General features: G+C 40.0%; 1 protein-coding gene across 1 annotated transcript in view; it reads left to right on the forward strand.

Moving 5' to 3' along the window:
- The window catches only part of LOC129753983 (low-density lipoprotein receptor-like), a 40,317-nt gene extending 23,958 nt beyond the window's left edge, over window positions 1-16,359 (forward strand). The window contains exons 2-11 of the mRNA XM_055749839.1: window positions 373-599; window positions 663-933; window positions 1,008-1,230; window positions 8,802-9,134; window positions 9,199-9,417; window positions 9,475-9,619; window positions 9,680-9,889; window positions 9,951-10,149; window positions 10,480-10,644; window positions 15,677-16,359. Of these exons, the coding sequence (XP_055605814.1) occupies window positions 373-599; window positions 663-933; window positions 1,008-1,230; window positions 8,802-9,134; window positions 9,199-9,417; window positions 9,475-9,619; window positions 9,680-9,889; window positions 9,951-10,149; window positions 10,480-10,644; window positions 15,677-16,359 (2,675 nt within the window). The remainder of the gene's footprint in view (window positions 1-372; window positions 600-662; window positions 934-1,007; window positions 1,231-8,801; window positions 9,135-9,198; window positions 9,418-9,474; window positions 9,620-9,679; window positions 9,890-9,950; window positions 10,150-10,479; window positions 10,645-15,676) is intronic.
- Window positions 16,360-17,659: the final 1,300 nt, after the last annotated feature.

The following is a 17,659-nucleotide window of genomic DNA, read 5'->3' on the forward strand; positions in this document are numbered from 1 at the left end:
ATTCTATCGCCAAACCAGCCACTTGGTCGATTCGAAACCGAAAAATATCGCCATAAAGTAGGCAAAGTTTATTGCGCCTTTTTGAGTTTTGCTTCCCCCTAGGAGGCCGGTTTTTTTTTCATGTTATTTGACAAGGGTGTGACAGTTTCGGCCGGTCTGACTGACCAATAGACAACCAAATAAAAAAGTACCCAATCACGGAAGAAAATTTTCGGCTCAGTTTAAATGTCTTTTGAGATTTCCCTTTTTAAAGAACAATCTAGAGATTGATGAAAAAAAACATGAGTTTCGTTCTAGACTTTTGAATTTTGCACTAAAAAATTTGCCTCCATTCAGCTATTTATACCGTTTTCTTTTGACTGTTCATCGCAGATGAAACCTGTCGCTCGGATGAGTTCACCTGTGCCAATGGAAGGTGCATACAGAAACGTTGGCAGTGCGATCGGGATGACGATTGCGGGGACAACAGCGATGAGAAGAACTGCCAAGCTACGACCTGCGATCCGCTAAAGCAGTTTGCCTGCTCGGAAAACTACTGTATCACGTCGAAGTGGCGCTGCGATGGCGAGCCCGATTGTCCGGATGCTTCCGATGAGAGAGTAAGATCACTTTAGTCTTAAATGAAATTTTAAGTGCGGCTAATCAAACTTTCTTTCAACTAGGGCTGCACAAATCCCACACCTCCACCGGTCAACCCGTGTCTGTCCTTAGAGTATCAATGTAACGATCGGATCACCTGCATTCACAAGAGCTGGATCTGCGATGGGGAGAAAGATTGTCCCCAAGGTGACGATGAGATGCCTCCGATCTGTCAGAATGTAACCTGCCGAGCGGATCAGTTCCAGTGCAAGAAGGATCGTACCTGTATCAATGGGCACTTCCACTGCAACGGGAAGCCCGACTGTCAGGACGGAAGTGATGAGTTGGATTGTGGTAAGTATTTTCAACCCATAAAACCATCCCTGAACACCCATTACAACAAACTTTTTTTTCTTCGAATAATTCAGCGGAACGCCCGGCGGCCAAGTGCAATCCGAAGACGGAGTTCGATTGCGGTGGTGGAATGTGTATTCCACTGTCGAAGGTTTGTGACAAGAAGGCTGATTGTCCCGAGTTCCAGGATGAGCCTGTTGACAAATGTGGCAAGAATGAGTGTCTGGAGAAGAACGGCGGATGTTCTCATACATGCGTGGATACGCCCGCTGGATATTACTGCGACTGTAGGCCTGGGTGAGTACACGATAAAAAATTATGTATTTATCTGGAGTTGAGTTTTTGAAAAACTATTGGATGAGACTAGCTTCGCAGGTTTAGTTCTCTACAGATTTTTTTTTAATTTTAGTATCAGGTTAAATCACTAGTTGATTTGTCATAACCTAAGTTCACAGATACCTCAGCCGTGAAAGTTTCATCTACAATGAAGATCTGGTTTAAAGCTTACAGATCCAGTCTTTAGAACGACTCTATTGGGCTCATTCTTCGAGTCGAACGACCTAACCCGCTAAATTTCAGCTCGTAGCCTTGACTCCATTAAACGCTTAAGAAAAGAATAATCAAGTCGGATAAGCTTCGAGTACCCATTTAAGATCATCATCACTAACATTTCTTGCCAACACGCTGTATGGACTCATCACTACGAGGTGCAATTCGACGAGTTATGTCACCCGAATCGCTATGTATTCTTCAATGTATGTTTTTTTTTGAAGAAAATTTGACTCAAACCATAGCAGCCGGGTATTTGCTGACGTGAGTGGGTTCGTTCCACTAAAACCACCTTGGGCTTCGTATTCAAGATGTGCCTTCGATTAAGATATTGCTTGAAGGACCCTTGACCTGAAAGAAACTGCGTCAGGTAGAAGTTGATCTCTCCATATTGCCGATTTACTGAATCTGAAAGTCGCGGGATTAGCCTATGCGTCCATCTTGCGTTGTTAGATGCACCACTTGAGCGTTGACGCTGCTCGTTTAACTTTACGCACTACTCTAACAGCTCTTGCTTCGTAACACTCCATATCCTCCGCCAGATTTGGATGGGAATCATGCCAGTGATGACAAAAGCTGCATCAGCTGATATGATCCTGTATGCACAGGAAACTCGTATGGCTATCTACCGATGTGTTCTCTGTAATTTGGATCTGTTGCGATGTTTGGATCTGGTACACCTCTATGACAGAACTCCAGGCCACTCCTCCGTATCTCTTCTGTTGGTCACGAGTAGAACTTTGATTTTATGATGAGCTATCTGAAGCTTAACTCCCTCCATCAAGATGCCAACCTTTTCTACGAGCACCGTTGCAAGGTCTTCTATACCCTCGATTGTTTCGGTGGTGATCATGAGCACGATATCGTCAGCAATTCCGACTATCTGCATACCTGCTGGTAGTTTCAGATTTAACACCTTATTATAGGGCAGTAGATCGTAACCCAGTTTCGGTTTCGTACGTCAGGACTCGATTTTCGAAGAAGCTTCCTATTATCCTGCAGAGGGTATTGGGAACACTCATCCTGTGAAGCGCTTTGGCAATCGCTTCCCAGCTGGCATTGTTGAAGGCATTCTTAACGTCGATTGTCATAATGGTGCAGTGACGAATACCTATTCGCTTCTTTTTATATGCGCGCTTCGCGTACTCTGTCAGCATTTGGATGGCGCCCACCGTAGATCTCCTTTTCCGAAAACCGAACTGTCTGACCGAAAGTCCACATTTGCCATCTGTTTAAAAAAAAAATAATATTATCCTCTCCAGAAGGGTGTCCAGCAAACAAATGGGTCTGCACGATAATGAAGGTTTCCCAGGTTTCGGCAGTAGCACCAACTTCGCCGTTTTCCATGGATTGGGAAAAGATCTCTTGTCGACACCGCTCTGAAAGTATCCGAAATGGTCTGTTCCGCAACCTTCATCACTGCATTTGGGATTCCGTCCAGACCAGGGGCCTTATTCACCGCCAGTTTCTTAGCGATAGCCACAAGTACCTCGTTCGTTACTGGCTCGATGTCGTGGTCTCCCGCGTCGTACGGGGTAAGTGGCCACTACGTCGGGCCATGCTGCGAGAAAAGATGTTAAGCAACGATCTCTCTCAGGTTTTCCGGACACTTTTCGGTCGGCGACCTTGGGCGGCTTGGCCCCATGGGTTATCATCTACGCTCTGGCATAACGCTCTGTATGAGTTCTCTTTGCTTGTTTTAATAGCTCGCTTAAGTGCCACCCTGGCTGCTCGGTAAACGGCAACTCTCGTTTCTCTATCGGCTTCATTTCTCGTCCGTTGAGCTCGTCGTCTGGCTTTTAGACAGCTTGTACGAAGCTCAGTTATTTCTGAGGTCCACCAGTAAGCTGGTCGTCGCCACCACTTCGGTGTATTCCTTCTGGGCTCTGGGCATGGTCATATCGCACACCGCTACCATCATTTTCGTCAGCTGCTCAGCATTATGAACCTGTGATGTTTCCTGCATGTACAGTCAATCGCAAAATTGATCGTACACACATGGTTTACTAACTCTTTTCATTTATTTGGTGTGAAAAAATGGTTCAACATTTATGATTTTGATGCACATTAACTGTTTACAAATTTAGCTATTGATCTGATAGCGACGGTTTTGAATAATATGTTCTGCTTATTTTTTTTAAAATCCCAAATGAGGAGTATGCAAAATTGATCGTACACCTTTTATTTAACCTGAAATGTTTGATGTGTAAACAATACCAATGTGGATAAGCAAAAGTTTTTTTGTCAGTGTTTCATGTCAACACCCAGCAGCTACTTGGGCAGTAGAGTGCCCCAAATGACCCGACTTTTGAAAAAGTTATGCGCTGCAGGCTAAAATTGATCCTAGGCCTAGTACAAGATCTCATGCCAAATTTGGGCCAGATCGGATCACGGGAAGGGGTCGCTCAACGAGCCTGAAGTTTGTATGGGATTTTGAGACATTTTGATCGGGAGAAACATGAAAAACCAGTTTTTCATCAATAACTTTGGTTCCCGTCGGCCGATTTCTTTCAAAAACGGGTTTTCTTAAAGCCTAAATTATGAAAAACATTTCATCCGAAGACTGCATATCGATAAGAGTTAAGACAAAAAAGTTATTGGACTTCCAAAATTGGCTAACTTTTTTTACGGTGGTATTCATCACTGCTAATGAGGCGTCAATAAGTTCGACCGCCCCGACTCATTTACTGAGATGAATACCATCCTTAAAAAAGTTAGCCCATTTTGGAAGCCTAATAACTTTTTTGTCTTAACTCTTATCGATATGCAGTCTTCGGATGAAATGTTTTTCATAATTTAGGCTTTAAGAAAACCCGTTTTTGAAAAAAATCGGCCGACGGAAACCAAAGTTATTGATGAAAAACTGGTTTTTCATGTTTCTCCCGATCAAAATGTCTCAAAATCCCATACAAACTTCAGGCTCGTTGAGCGACCCCTTCCCGTGATCCGATCTGGCCCAAATTCGGCATGAGATCTTGTACTAGGCCTAGGATCAATTTTAGCCTGCAGCGCATAACATTTCACAGGTTTTGAATTTCCCATACAAATTTGGGGCAGTCTATTGGGCAGTGTTTATTTTTGTTTTTTTTCCTGAATTTCGAAGATTTGTGATCAAAATGGTAAACAAGCACAAGGAAACGGACATTGCGACACGATCGTTGATAAAAGTATGTGTTGTCGCGGAAAGTCATGGCGGGAAATAGCAGAATCTGTCGAGCGAACCCACTCTACAGTGCAGTATATTATCAAAAATGGAAATACGAAGGAACCGTGAAAAAAATCGCTGGAAGAGGAAGAAAACGCATCTTGACTTCTACATATGAATGGGTAGTTGTGCGAACTCTGAAAAGGAAACCTAAAACAAGTATTCCGAAATTGGCCCATGAAGTCGCTGAGACCATCGGAAGAGCTGTCAGCGCAGATACTGTGCGGAAGGTAGCGCACAGGATCGGTTTGAGAGATTGAGTAAGAAGCCCTTTATCTCAATGGTAAAAATGAAAAAAACGACTGGAGTTCGCTTAAGCTTATAGGCTTATCTTAATAAGCCTAAAGAGTTCTTTTCGGATCGGATGGACGGCAAATGGTGCGGAGAAAACCAGGAATGGAGCTCCAGCCCAAAAATTTGGTCCCAACTGTAAAACTCGGTGGCGGCAACCAGATGTTGTGGGGCTCAATGTCGGCCTCTGGACCTGGAACCATGGAATTCATTGACTCAACGATGGACAATTCATTGACAAGATGGGTAATTTTTCGATTGACTGTATATAGCTTCGGTACAAACTTTCTTATCGAAAACTTTGGTCTTCCATCTTCGCTCTTGTACTGGCAGTTACCTTACTGCCACCAGATTTCAGTCTCCTAAGCTATAACGTATCGCCTGGTGATCGCTGTGCGTATAATCGTCACACACTCTCCAATTCATGTCAGTTTTTAATGATGGGCTCGCAAAGGTGACATCTATCACTGACGTTCTGTCTGGAATTCCATGCTTGCGATAGGTGCTGATGGATCCAGTGTTGCACAGCTCGACCTCCAGTCTCACGAAGGACTCTAGCAAACTGTGGCCCCTAGGGTTGTTGCACCTACTACCCCAATTAACCGCCAAAGCGTTGAAGTCTCCTCCTATCACTACAGGGGCCCTTCCTGTCAGTTCGTGAGTGAGTTTATCCAAGATTGTGTTGAACTCCCCGATCGTCCATCTTGGTGGAGCGTAGCAGTTGCAGAAAAAGATGCCGTTAATTTTAACAATCACGAATCCGTCTCGAGAATATCTACCACTATCTCCTGGATAGAAAAACGTCCCGTGGCGTACATAGCAGCTAAGTCAGACCTGTCCGCTGTCCGATTACCGTTTCCAGACGGAATTTTGTATGGTTCTGATAAAAGCGCCGCATCACACTTCCTTCCGCCTACCGTTTTCTCCAGTAGAAGCTGTGCGACCTCGCTATGGTTGAGATTTAGCTGGATTACATCCAATTTGACTGGCTTGCCTTTGCCTTTTTGTATGCCTGACAGTCCAAGCCACCAGTTTCGTGAGCGTTGTCATCCGCCTGCTTGCACAGCATGAATTTCGGTTGATTTTTGTAAACTCTAGCGAAGTGTCCTTCTTCACCAAATCTTCGGCAACATCGTGACCGGTCGGGTCCGTTGCAGCTTCGGGATTAGTGACCAAAGTCCCAGCAATTAAAGCAGCGTTGCATTTGTTTCGGTATCCTGGGTGCGGTTCTAAAGTGCCCCACTGACCACCAAACTCTTAAACTCCCTGCCGTCAGAAGAGTGTTGGCCGCTGGTGGCGAGAGACGAATCGTCGCAATCTGCATTCCACCGTACGTCTTTCTCAGTTCTATAGCTAGATTTGTTGCTCATACCAGGTATGCTGGAGAGTGCTTTCTCGAGCTCTTTTGCTGTGGTGAACTCATCCAAGTCCTTGCATTCAATAGATGCGCACTGCGATAGCGTTCGGGCAGTCGCTTCATCGCCTAGGGTGCTTTCGACAAGCTCCTTGAAGTCGGCACTCTTTACAGCTGGGTGTTTTTTAGCTCGAAGAGCAGTTTGCCTTTTCGGGAGCATCTTGTTTTGGTGACGCTCTCGCCAAGAGCAGATAATTTTGGCTCTGCGCGTAGCTTCCGGAACAAGTCCGCATACGTTGTGCCTTCTTTCGCTTCGCCGATCACCCGTTGAGGTTTTGGTTTTGGGGATGGATCTGGCTTCATGACGGACTTTGTTTTCGTGTTCTCCTTTCAATTTCGAACCATTCGCCAGCCTCCTGCACTGTTTTCTCCGTCTGTATCCTTCGGCATTCTGCAGAAGTACCATCAATTTCGGAACCCAGGTCTTGATGTGCGTGTGCACGTTGTTGGTACATCGTACAAACTCCTGCATCTTGTCGACCATATCGGCTGCCTCCAAAAAAACACATCTTTTTTATGCTCCTTGGTGTACCTCTTCCTGCGACTGGGACCTGCTCCTCTTGCTGGGAACTACTGCGGTTTTCAGTGGACCCATCTGCGGCCGGGCTTCTCCCCGCTTCCTTGGCAACCTCCCTGCCAATCTCCTTTCCTAGCTCCTTAACTACTTGGCTTAGTAAAGGAGACCTAACACAGTAAGCGCGTCCTCTCAAAAATCGACAGAGAATTCACAAAATTGAGTACTGGGTATCCCGACTTAGGATAAAACGGTTATATTTCGGCGACACTCGCGCACGCCGAGGCCGATATTTCTTCTTATTCGACTTGGGAGTATTTTTCTAAAGAACTTAACTGGACCGACGGGCGACGGCTGCTCGTTTGATATTATTCATATTACCTCACCGGGTTACTAGTTTCGAATAAACTGTGTGCAAGCAAAGCATTGTCAGTTCCAGACGTACCCTCGTGTGGTGCAGTGTGGTTTTCTGAAAGCTACGGATTAGATCAGTAAATACAAATTTAATTGTTTTTCTATATGTATCTATGTTTGTACGCTGCGGGAAAAAACTATGAATTATGACTCATTGCTATATATGATTCATTGTTTGTATGCAAACGAAAAAAATACGGGTAACTCTTTCTGAAAGAGTTAATCCAATAAAGCATTAATTTGAAAAATCGCGTTTTTACGCCCATCAAATCAACACCACTGTGACGGAAATCATTCGGCAAGCGTCGGCAGATCTGAGCCGAACACACACACGTCACGATAGGAACACACAGTCACAGTTCGGAATGTGCTCTTTTGGAGCGGGTCTAAGCATTTCTACTCAGATTTCGTAGCACTCACCCGAGACACGCATATGGTGTGTTACTCTCTATCGATAAGATGATGCATAATCGCTAGAGAAATCGAAACGATTTTGAAATTACGGGTTGGTGAGCCGTTGTATCTTTTTTGAGAAATTTAGGATATTTACGGCTTATGTTCTTTTTTGCTCTCTTTGATATCTCATGTTTCTCTAATACTTCCGATCGCATTTGAAAATGTGATCATTTTCCGGTACAAAAATGTATCAAGTAGAGTGTCCATTTCCCGGTCATTTTTCCGTTCTCAAAAAACGAGAAATCCGACGGCCAATTTCCCGGGACTTCCCGGGATCCCGGGAAATATTGGAAAACATGTAAAATGTATGTACTTTGATTGAAATACAGCTGATTGAAGCTTTGCTGCATGCCATTATAAAAGTTTTCTTTATTTAATTTTTCAAGCTGAATTATTTTATATATTATATTATATTATAATCAAGTAAGATAAAAAAACAACCAAAATATTTATGCAAATACAGAAACCATTCATGCAGTTTATTGGTCATAAAAATGATCAAGTAATTTTTTAACTTATAAGAAAAATAACAAGTTCAGAAAAATTTGTTGTAAGACATTCTGAAAAAAAAATTAAAGTTACATATTGATATTATTCATGGATATTGTGCACTAGCCGAAGATACGAATACCAAAATGAAGAATTTTAATTTATTTGGATGCTTATCATACGGAAAGTGTTATGTTATATTTTATCATTATAATCCATTTTTACTTTACCTTTCCTACACATGTATTCGAATCTTGAACATTCCTGGGCTTATTCAATAAAACGTTTTGCAAAGACTTAACGTGCTATACGTGCAGTATCTTTGCTCTAAAGCATATACGATACAGAAAGATTTAATCAAAAGCTTGAATTATCTATGGGAAAATCAACTTTTTAGCTTCAACAATCTTTTGTTCTTTGTTTCTGATACTTCTTTTTGGAACTTTTAATATCAACATTGAAATCTTTGGAAAAGTCCTTAACAACAATAACAAACGTCTCGTTTTCTAATATCTTCTTAATTTTTCGCCCCGCAGATACAAACTGGTCGATAATCGGACCTGCGAGGACATCAACGAGTGCGAGGAGGACGGGTCCTGTTCGCAAAAGTGCACCAACGAGATTGGAACGTTCAAGTGCGAATGTATGGCCGGCTACCTTCGGGACCCCCGGGATCACACCAAGTGCAAGGCAACGGAAGGACACGCTTCATTGCTGTTCGCCCGCCGTCACGACATCCGCAAGATTTCACTGGACCACCGCGAGATGACTTCGATCGTTAATGACACCAAATCGGCGACGGCTTTGGACTTTGTGTTCCGCACCGGGATGATCTACTGGAGCGACGTTTCCGAGCAGCGGATTTACAAGTGGGTTTTGGGAAGATATTACTTATATTTACTAGGTTTTTAAACTTATTAAATCTTCTTACAGAGCACCGATCGATGAAGGTTCCGATAAGACAGTCGTTGTAAAGGATCAAACAGTAACCTCGGATGGTTTGGCCGTGGATTGGATCTACAATCACATTTACTTCACTGACATAAAGAAATCTACCATTGAGCTGACCAACTTCGACGGTAACATGGGAAAGATACTGATCAAGGATGATCTGGAGATTCCACGAGCGATTGCCCTGGATCCCGTTGATGGGTGAGTTTTTTTCCCTTAAGTTGATGTTTGAGATTTGAATATTGTATTGGATTTCAGATGGATGTACTGGACCGATTGGGGAACTTCTCCTCGTATCGAACGAGCTGGTATGGATGGAACTCATCGGCAGGTGATCGTCAACTACGAAGTCAAATGGCCAAATGGACTGACGCTGGATTTGGTTCGGAAACGCGTATACTGGGTATGATAACCTTTTCAGTAATGAGTTTAAGATGTCACTACAAAAATGATCCCGCCACAGGTTGATGCCAAACTGAACACGATCGCATCCTGCAACTACGATGGTTCCAAGCGATCGGTTGTCCTATACTCGGCCGATTATCTGAGACATCCCTTCTCGATCACCACCTTCGAGGATTACGTCTACTGGACCGATTGGGACAAGGAAGCCGTCTTTAAGGCTAACAAATTCAACGGCAAGGACTTGGAACCTGTGACGGCACAACATATGGTATGATCGAGAGAACTTTCTTGAAAAAATTTTCTCAATGAATTTTTTTATTTTTGTGTAGCTTCAACATCCGATGACAATCCACGTGTATCATCCGTACCGTCAACCGGACGGTATCAATCACTGTCAGGCCGTAAATGGGCACTGTTCTCATCTCTGCCTTCCGGCACCACAGATTAACAGCAGAAGTCCGAAGATTTCCTGCGCCTGTCCAACCGGGCTCAAGCTGATGGACGACGGCCTAATGTGTGTGGAAGACGGTAAGTTTCCAAATAAGTTTTTCTCAAAGGTCTATCATTGGCAAGTTTAAAATTTCAAAGATTAAAATTTTTAGTTTTAAGATGTTTTGGTTTTTTAATTTTTAAGTTCATTTATTTTTATTTTACTTTTCGATCTTCGTTCAACGGAAAAACCATCCTCACAATTTTGTGAAATAAAACACATCGCATCCTACCTTTTTGCATGATTGATATGCTGGACATAAAAATTGGGTGATTCATATCGAAATTTAAAAAAAATCCTTCAAACCGAATGCTGAATGTGGGGATCGACTGGAATGAAAAAAAAAATGTGCAAAAAAAAAATGGTAGTAAGTGCAACCACTAAGGCTTCGGTGCCGACGCATGCCACCTCGGCCCCAGCATCCCCCGGGGAGAACAAACAGATCGAACATCATCCGGGCAACCGGTACGAGGAGGACAAGGAAATCATTTCCAAACATCCGACGGGTAAACCATCATCGCCCAGTGAGAAGAGTGAGTACCAACCTATTGCATCAACCAACCGACGTTATTTTGGGGGCATTTAGATTGCGGTATTTTGAGAATCGTTAACACAATTATTTTTAACGGTACATTCTACAACTGAAAACAATTTTTCTCGAAAAATAAGTTTCCAATATTAAGTGACATTTCTGAATACTGCCACACTTTTTTGTACAGAGGCTGTTCAACCACACATTGCAACATTTCAGCGTAAATAACATCAACATTACCCATCACTAATCTACCTTTTGGGAACACTCGACACATCTTGAAACAAAAGCACGAATTCGGGGGAATATTTTAAGCTAAACAATATCATTGATGACATTTACATCACAATTGTGCCTGTTTTTGAAGCATTTAAAACAATCGTTTTGGCATAACAATCAAGGATATGCTGCAACATAATGCAGCTCGTAACAACCGAAAAATTGTCATAATTCCAGTACATTCTAAATTCCATTTAATCCGCTCGCTAAATTGTTCTAATTTGTTTTCATTTTATGCAAATATTGTTACCGAAAACGGTCGAAACTCTTGAAACCCATTTTAAATGAAAAATAATTCCAAAACTAATCGCAAGATCCGTTTAGATGTGACTTAAAAGTGAATTATCAAAGCTTTTGTTTTACTCGCTGTACTATTAAATCGATTTATCATAAATGTGACAATTAAGAGGTGATTTGTTTTCAAGCCTCCTAGAGAATAGATGAAAGTATCGCTTCATCAGCGACTTTCAACCATCCCTCTATAAACGCAAAACAAACGAAACTGCAGTGTCAAAATTTGCTGAGCGAGACTCTAAGGTTTTCCAATAATAAACTCAGCAGCTAAATTGCCTCGATTTGCGCCAAAAACTGGAGCAGTTAATGGAGCCCATTATTTTCGGTATGATGGCCCCGTCAGAAGCTTTCAGCCAACAATGAACGAAGCAGATAGTCAAGCATCGTTCTAACAAATTTCCAAATATCTCTTCACTTTTCCTTCACCGTATGATGTTGAAAATGGACTTCCACTGTCGATTCGACAGAGTCAAAATGGTGGGAAAATTTTCGGGAATAGTAAACAAAAATCGAGACCTCCGCCCGGTGAGATTTTCCCTGATGGAAAGTTTCCTTTTCCGTATCGCTGAAGTTGCTTGCCTGACTCTCTGGCTGATGACGGTGATTAATTGAAGCAATATTTACATTGGCCCAACTGGCGCAACACAAACAAATCCGTCGTCCCATTTTGGAACAGTTCTTCGTTCAGATTCGTGGCCTAACAGAGGCTGTAATCTGGCAACGGAACTCAATCATGTCACTAAACGCTGGATGAAGTTGTATAATACATCAAAATGAGCGTATGTCTTTTTCCACTCATGTCGTGTAACATGGATCAGAGATCAAACATTTGATTGATTTTGTCTGGTCTCGAGCAGACTAAAATAAGACTTTTGCTGTTTGTCGTGACCCAACTCATTAGTTGAAAAATAGGAAATTTTCGTTAATGAGCCCCGAAATGCCCCTTATCAATTCGGTTGTTTCACCTCTGATATTTGTTTTCAAATTTCATCCCAAAATAAAGCAACTCTTATTGCCCCCCAAATTTCAAACCCCTCCGAGCAGTAGTAAAAAACCATCTTTCCTCATCATAAGGTCTAAGTTTCCACCGAACCGGAAAATAATCCAATTAATCATGGGAAAAACTACTACTTCAGTCGCAAATCTGCAAATGCCCTACTCCAGCCAAATGGCCGTGCAAACTTTCTCGGAATCTATATAGTCAGCTCGACTCTCCCCGACTCTCACTCTGTTGGGGCGAGCTGTTGATTTGGTCTGAACCCAGCAGAGAACACCTCTTGCCCGGACCAACTTTCAGTAAATGGGCGCATAATTATTCGCAGTTTTTCGCCTCGTCAATTCCGGTTCCACGGCCCAGGGTTCTGACTAGTGGAAATGTAAAACTTTTTCCTGTGGAACTCGTCCTTCGAATTTTCCCCAATGTCACCTTCCCTTTTGCTTAAATACAATCGTATATCTTTTGGGCGCCCAATCTCGAAGTTTGATTGATCAATTTTCCGCCAGATTTTAAATTATCTTCTAAAGGCTACGTACTTTTTACCTTTAGGAGTCCTACAAAAACTCATTTAAACTTTGAAAATTTCAAAATAGAAATAAATGACATCAATCCCAATAATTTTAAAAATATTCAAAAACGCAAAACATACACAATACTCTCAGGGACACAAAAAGCAATATGAAAATTATTCAAAAATAACAACGAAAAAAAAACACAAAAATAAATGATAAATGACAAAATTAAGAAAAAATAACGAGAAAATATGCAAAAATTTCAAAACGGTCGAGACTAACAAAAAGACGAAATTTATACAAAAAAATAAATTATAAAGAAAAAATAAAAAAATACGAAAAAAGACAAAAATGGCAAAAATTCAAAATAAACAAAAGCGACAAAAATGACAAAAATGACAAAAATGACATAAATGACATTTATGACAAAAATTACAAAAATTACAAAAATTACAAAAATTACAAAAATTACAAAAATTACAAAAATGACAAAAATCACAAAAATCACAAAAATGACAAAAATTACAAAAATTACAAAAATGACAAAAATGACAAAAATGACATAAATGACATAAATGACATTTATGACAAAAATGACAAAAATGACAAAAATTACAAAAATTACAAAAATTACAAAAATTACAAAAATCACAAAAATCACAAAAATTACAAAAATTACAAAAATTACAAAAATTACAAAAATTACAAAAATGACATAAATGACATAAATGACAAAAAATACAAAAATTACAAAAATTACAAAAAATACAAAAATTACAAAAATTACAAAATTTCAAAAATTACAAAAATTACAAAAATTATAAAAATTACAAAAATTACAAGAATTACAAAAATTACAAAAAATACAAAAATTACAAAAATTACAAAAATTACAAAAATTACAAAAATTACAAAAATTACAAAAATTACAAAAATTACAAAAATTATAAAAATTACAAAAATTACAAAAATTACAAAAATTACAAAAATTACAAAAATGACAAAAATGACAAAAATGACAAAAATGACAAAAATGACAAAAATAACAAAAATGGCAAAAATGACAAAAATGACAAAAATGATACAAAAATGATACAAAAATGATACACAAATGACACAGAAATGACAAAAAAATGAAACAGAATTAACAAAAAAAATGACACAGAAATGATACAAAAATGATACAAAAATGACAAAAAAATGACACAAAAATGGCACCAAAATTACACAAAAGCGGCTCAAAATGACACCAGAATGACACAAAAATGACATTAAAATGACACAAAAATTAGACAAAATTGACACAAATACGACCCTTAATGACAAAAATGACACAAAAATGACAAAAATGACACAAAAATGACAAAAATGACACAAAAATGACACAAAAATTGCACAAAAATGGCACAAAAATGACACCAGAATGACACAAAAATGGCACAAAAATGACACAAAAATGACTCAAAAATGACACAAAAATGGCACAAAAATGGCACAAAAATGACCCCAGAATGACACCAGAATGACACAGAAATGACACAAAAATGACACAAAAATGGCACAAAAATAACACAAAAATGACACAAAAATGACACAAAAATGACACAAAAAAGACACAAAAATTACACAAAAATTTCAAAAATGACACAAAAATTACACAAATATGACACATTAATGGCACAAAAATGACACAAAAATGACACAAAAATAACACCAAAATGGCACAAAAATGACACAAAAATGACTCTAAAATGGCACAAAAATGACACAAAAATGACACAAGAACGACATAAAAATTGGTAATAAGATGATACAATCGACATAAAATTTTAAATAATAAGATGTAGAACACAAAAATTACAAAAATATTTTACAAAAATGATACATTATTACTGAAAAATTACTCATAAATGACACAAAAATTTCCCAAAAATGACACAAAATTTCGAAAAGATAACACAAAAATTGCACAATAATTGGCATAAAATGATATACAAATTTAACGAAAATGACGCCAAAGTGACTTGAAAATGAAATAAAAATGACTAATCGCAAAAAAAACCACACAAAATTTACTTGTATTTGACCTAAAATAAACAAAAATAGTAAAAACAAATGTCGAATTTTTTAAAGCCTTTTTTATGTTCATGAAAGCCGGAAGATTGTTCTTGTGGAAATAACTACCTAAAAACTATAACTTTTGAGAATTCCGGTTTAACGAGGGAAACAAAACGATTTTCACATATACTGGGTGCCAGTTTATTGCCTAATGGAGGTAAACATTGACAAAATTGACAAAATTGTCCATTTTTACTAAAAATGTAAATTTCACAAAATGTTTGAATTTAAAAAAATTAAAATTGTTTATATTTTGGAAATTTTCCAGAATTTTGAAAATTGGAAAATTCTATAATCATAATCTTTTTTCGTTGAAGAAATTTCTATTGATATTTGATAAAATTCTAGCAGATTTGAGTTCAACTAAATTGACTCCTTTAATAATTAATAATATACCAGAATTTTTTCGCAAAACAACATCATGCTGAAATTGAACTTGACCGGTACAAAGGGGAAAGTTTGGCCGGAATTGGAAAAGTTATTGCGCCGCGTTGTTCTCTCGTTTCGCGCGCTGCTCGGCTATGAATATTTTTGTATCGACTCCAGATGGGGTGTGGGTGGTTTTGGGTAGGGAAAATGTTGCTCCGAATTCGTGCTTCATGCCAAACTCGCTGTCCGTCGTTGGTTAATTAACAGCATCATTCACGAAACATCACTTATTCATCATGTAGGTATACATACACAGAAATGGAAAACTCTCGAGTTCATAACACACATTCATTCGCGGACTCATAAACACACTCACATCATACACAAACCAGGGGCATGGTAATAATCCATCAACGCGAGCTTGAATTTTCATCTGCATTCATCACAAAACCGCATCATAACAGCATCATTCACAGCATCCGACGATGACGGCTCTAAATATGACGAAAAGGAAGCAGACGAAGATGAGTTCAAGTCCACTAGTCCGGATCAGGAACCATCCTATGCTAACAGTCTGCACCTGGCCGCAATATGCACCAATCTGACGAGCCAGGAGGCCGTAATGAAGACCCTCCAGTCAATCCGGACCGTGAATAAAACGGTTCTGATTCGGTCCTACATGAACCGGCACCATCACCGGAGGCCACCATCGACGACGACGACGACGACGACGACAACTGATTCTGGGGCGGAGGATTCATTCGGTCGATTGGGTGGAACAGCTAGCCCCAAATCGGATGACCCGGACGGCCTCCCGACTATAGCCCCATTGATGATTTTTCTCGGGGACAATGACTGGGACCAGGACCAGACTTCGACTTCGACCAGCAGTAGCACTACAACAACTCCGACTCCTGACAAACAGAAGAACGACACGACGACAAGTGAATTCGAACCGTGGACCCAGTATCGCTACTGGGAGTTCCGGAAACGGTTCAATCTACTGGAGGTCCTGTTCGAGGGCCAGTTTGACGACGTGGGTGGACCGGACGGTGGCCGGCGACGTATTTACGATAGCGAACTGCAAGCTTCTTGGGAATACGTTCGCTGGATCTGCGGGAAGTACAACGGTCTGTGCCCTGGATGAGGCGTGTTGTTATTTTTTTCTCGTTGTAAATTTCTGTGTCTGTCTGTCCATTCGTGTCGTCTGTCAGATTAGGACTTTATTCTGGTTATGTATGTTATCGAATCGAATTGACCGTGGCTTCCGGGTGCCAATACATCAATTCATATCGTCGTCGTTGGTCCATGGAATCATTTGCCTGGTCAGGTGGTGGGAATTGTGTCGTCCATCCATCGCTCGTTCGTTTTTCCATTCGCGCATGACAATATTTTACTTCATCGAATAATATTCGCTACCTAGCTGAATAAGTATTGGCCTCTAGCAGCCCTCTCCCCGTGATGGCAGGCAGCTGCATCTGATCCCAATGCATTAATTAATATTTTCCAGCTCTCTAATCTATCACACGAATTTTCTACAGGTAAAAGCACTATCGGCACATTCCGTGGAATTGTGTCTTGCTTTGCTTTTATTCATATTATGACCCTCGGATTCATTCAAAGACTCTCTTTTAATAATCCAGTTATTTATTTGTTTCCGATTCAATATTTTATTTAAAAAAAAATATTTTTTAAAATTATTTTTATGTATGTTTGCCAAATGGGTCATGTCGAATTTCAAAAACCAACCATATATATTTTGTAAATCGGCCCAGAAAACTGTCCTGTGCAATATTTCAGGTCAATAGGACTTGGTTTAGGGGCGCCTCAAAGCGCTCAAAAAAATGTTTGGCCCTCAAAAATCACCAAAAGAAATCGAAAAAATCTAAATTTTAATTTTGATGTCAAATAACTTTGAAATGCACAAAATGTCAAAATCTGGTTCCATCTCGAAATTTTTATTTGTAGAAAATTGACTACTACTACTTTTGACTTCTCTCTCCCGGCAAGATCTAAATCGGGAGCATGACATTGAAGCCCACACCTCAGAGAAGGAAGCTTTATATCAAATAGTCGATTGAGTTCAAATCTGAACTGCTCGGAGCCCAAAGATCCTCCGGCCAAAACTTCATATATTCCTCCAGCCATGTTTGGATCCCTTTCGAGGGTCTCCATCATGTTGGAAAAAAACATTTTTGGGTTCAACAAAATTTGACCGAATCCACGAAACACCTGATTCTTCAAAACATTTATGTCAACTTCTGTATTAACTTTCACTCCAGCCTTTTATGAAAACAAAAGGCATCTTCAATCCGCTCCAAATGTTTGGCAGTAAACTTGAATTTCGGTTCTTTAGAAAATCTTTTGCCTTCAGGGGTAAACAATACCGAAACTGAAACTTAAACAGTAATTTGTGAATAAGAAGTGTATTCGAAAATAAAGGAACA

This window comes from Uranotaenia lowii, chromosome 3, assembly GCF_029784155.1.
Source record: "Uranotaenia lowii strain MFRU-FL chromosome 3, ASM2978415v1, whole genome shotgun sequence".
Taxonomy (NCBI): domain Eukaryota; kingdom Metazoa; phylum Arthropoda; class Insecta; order Diptera; family Culicidae; genus Uranotaenia; species Uranotaenia lowii.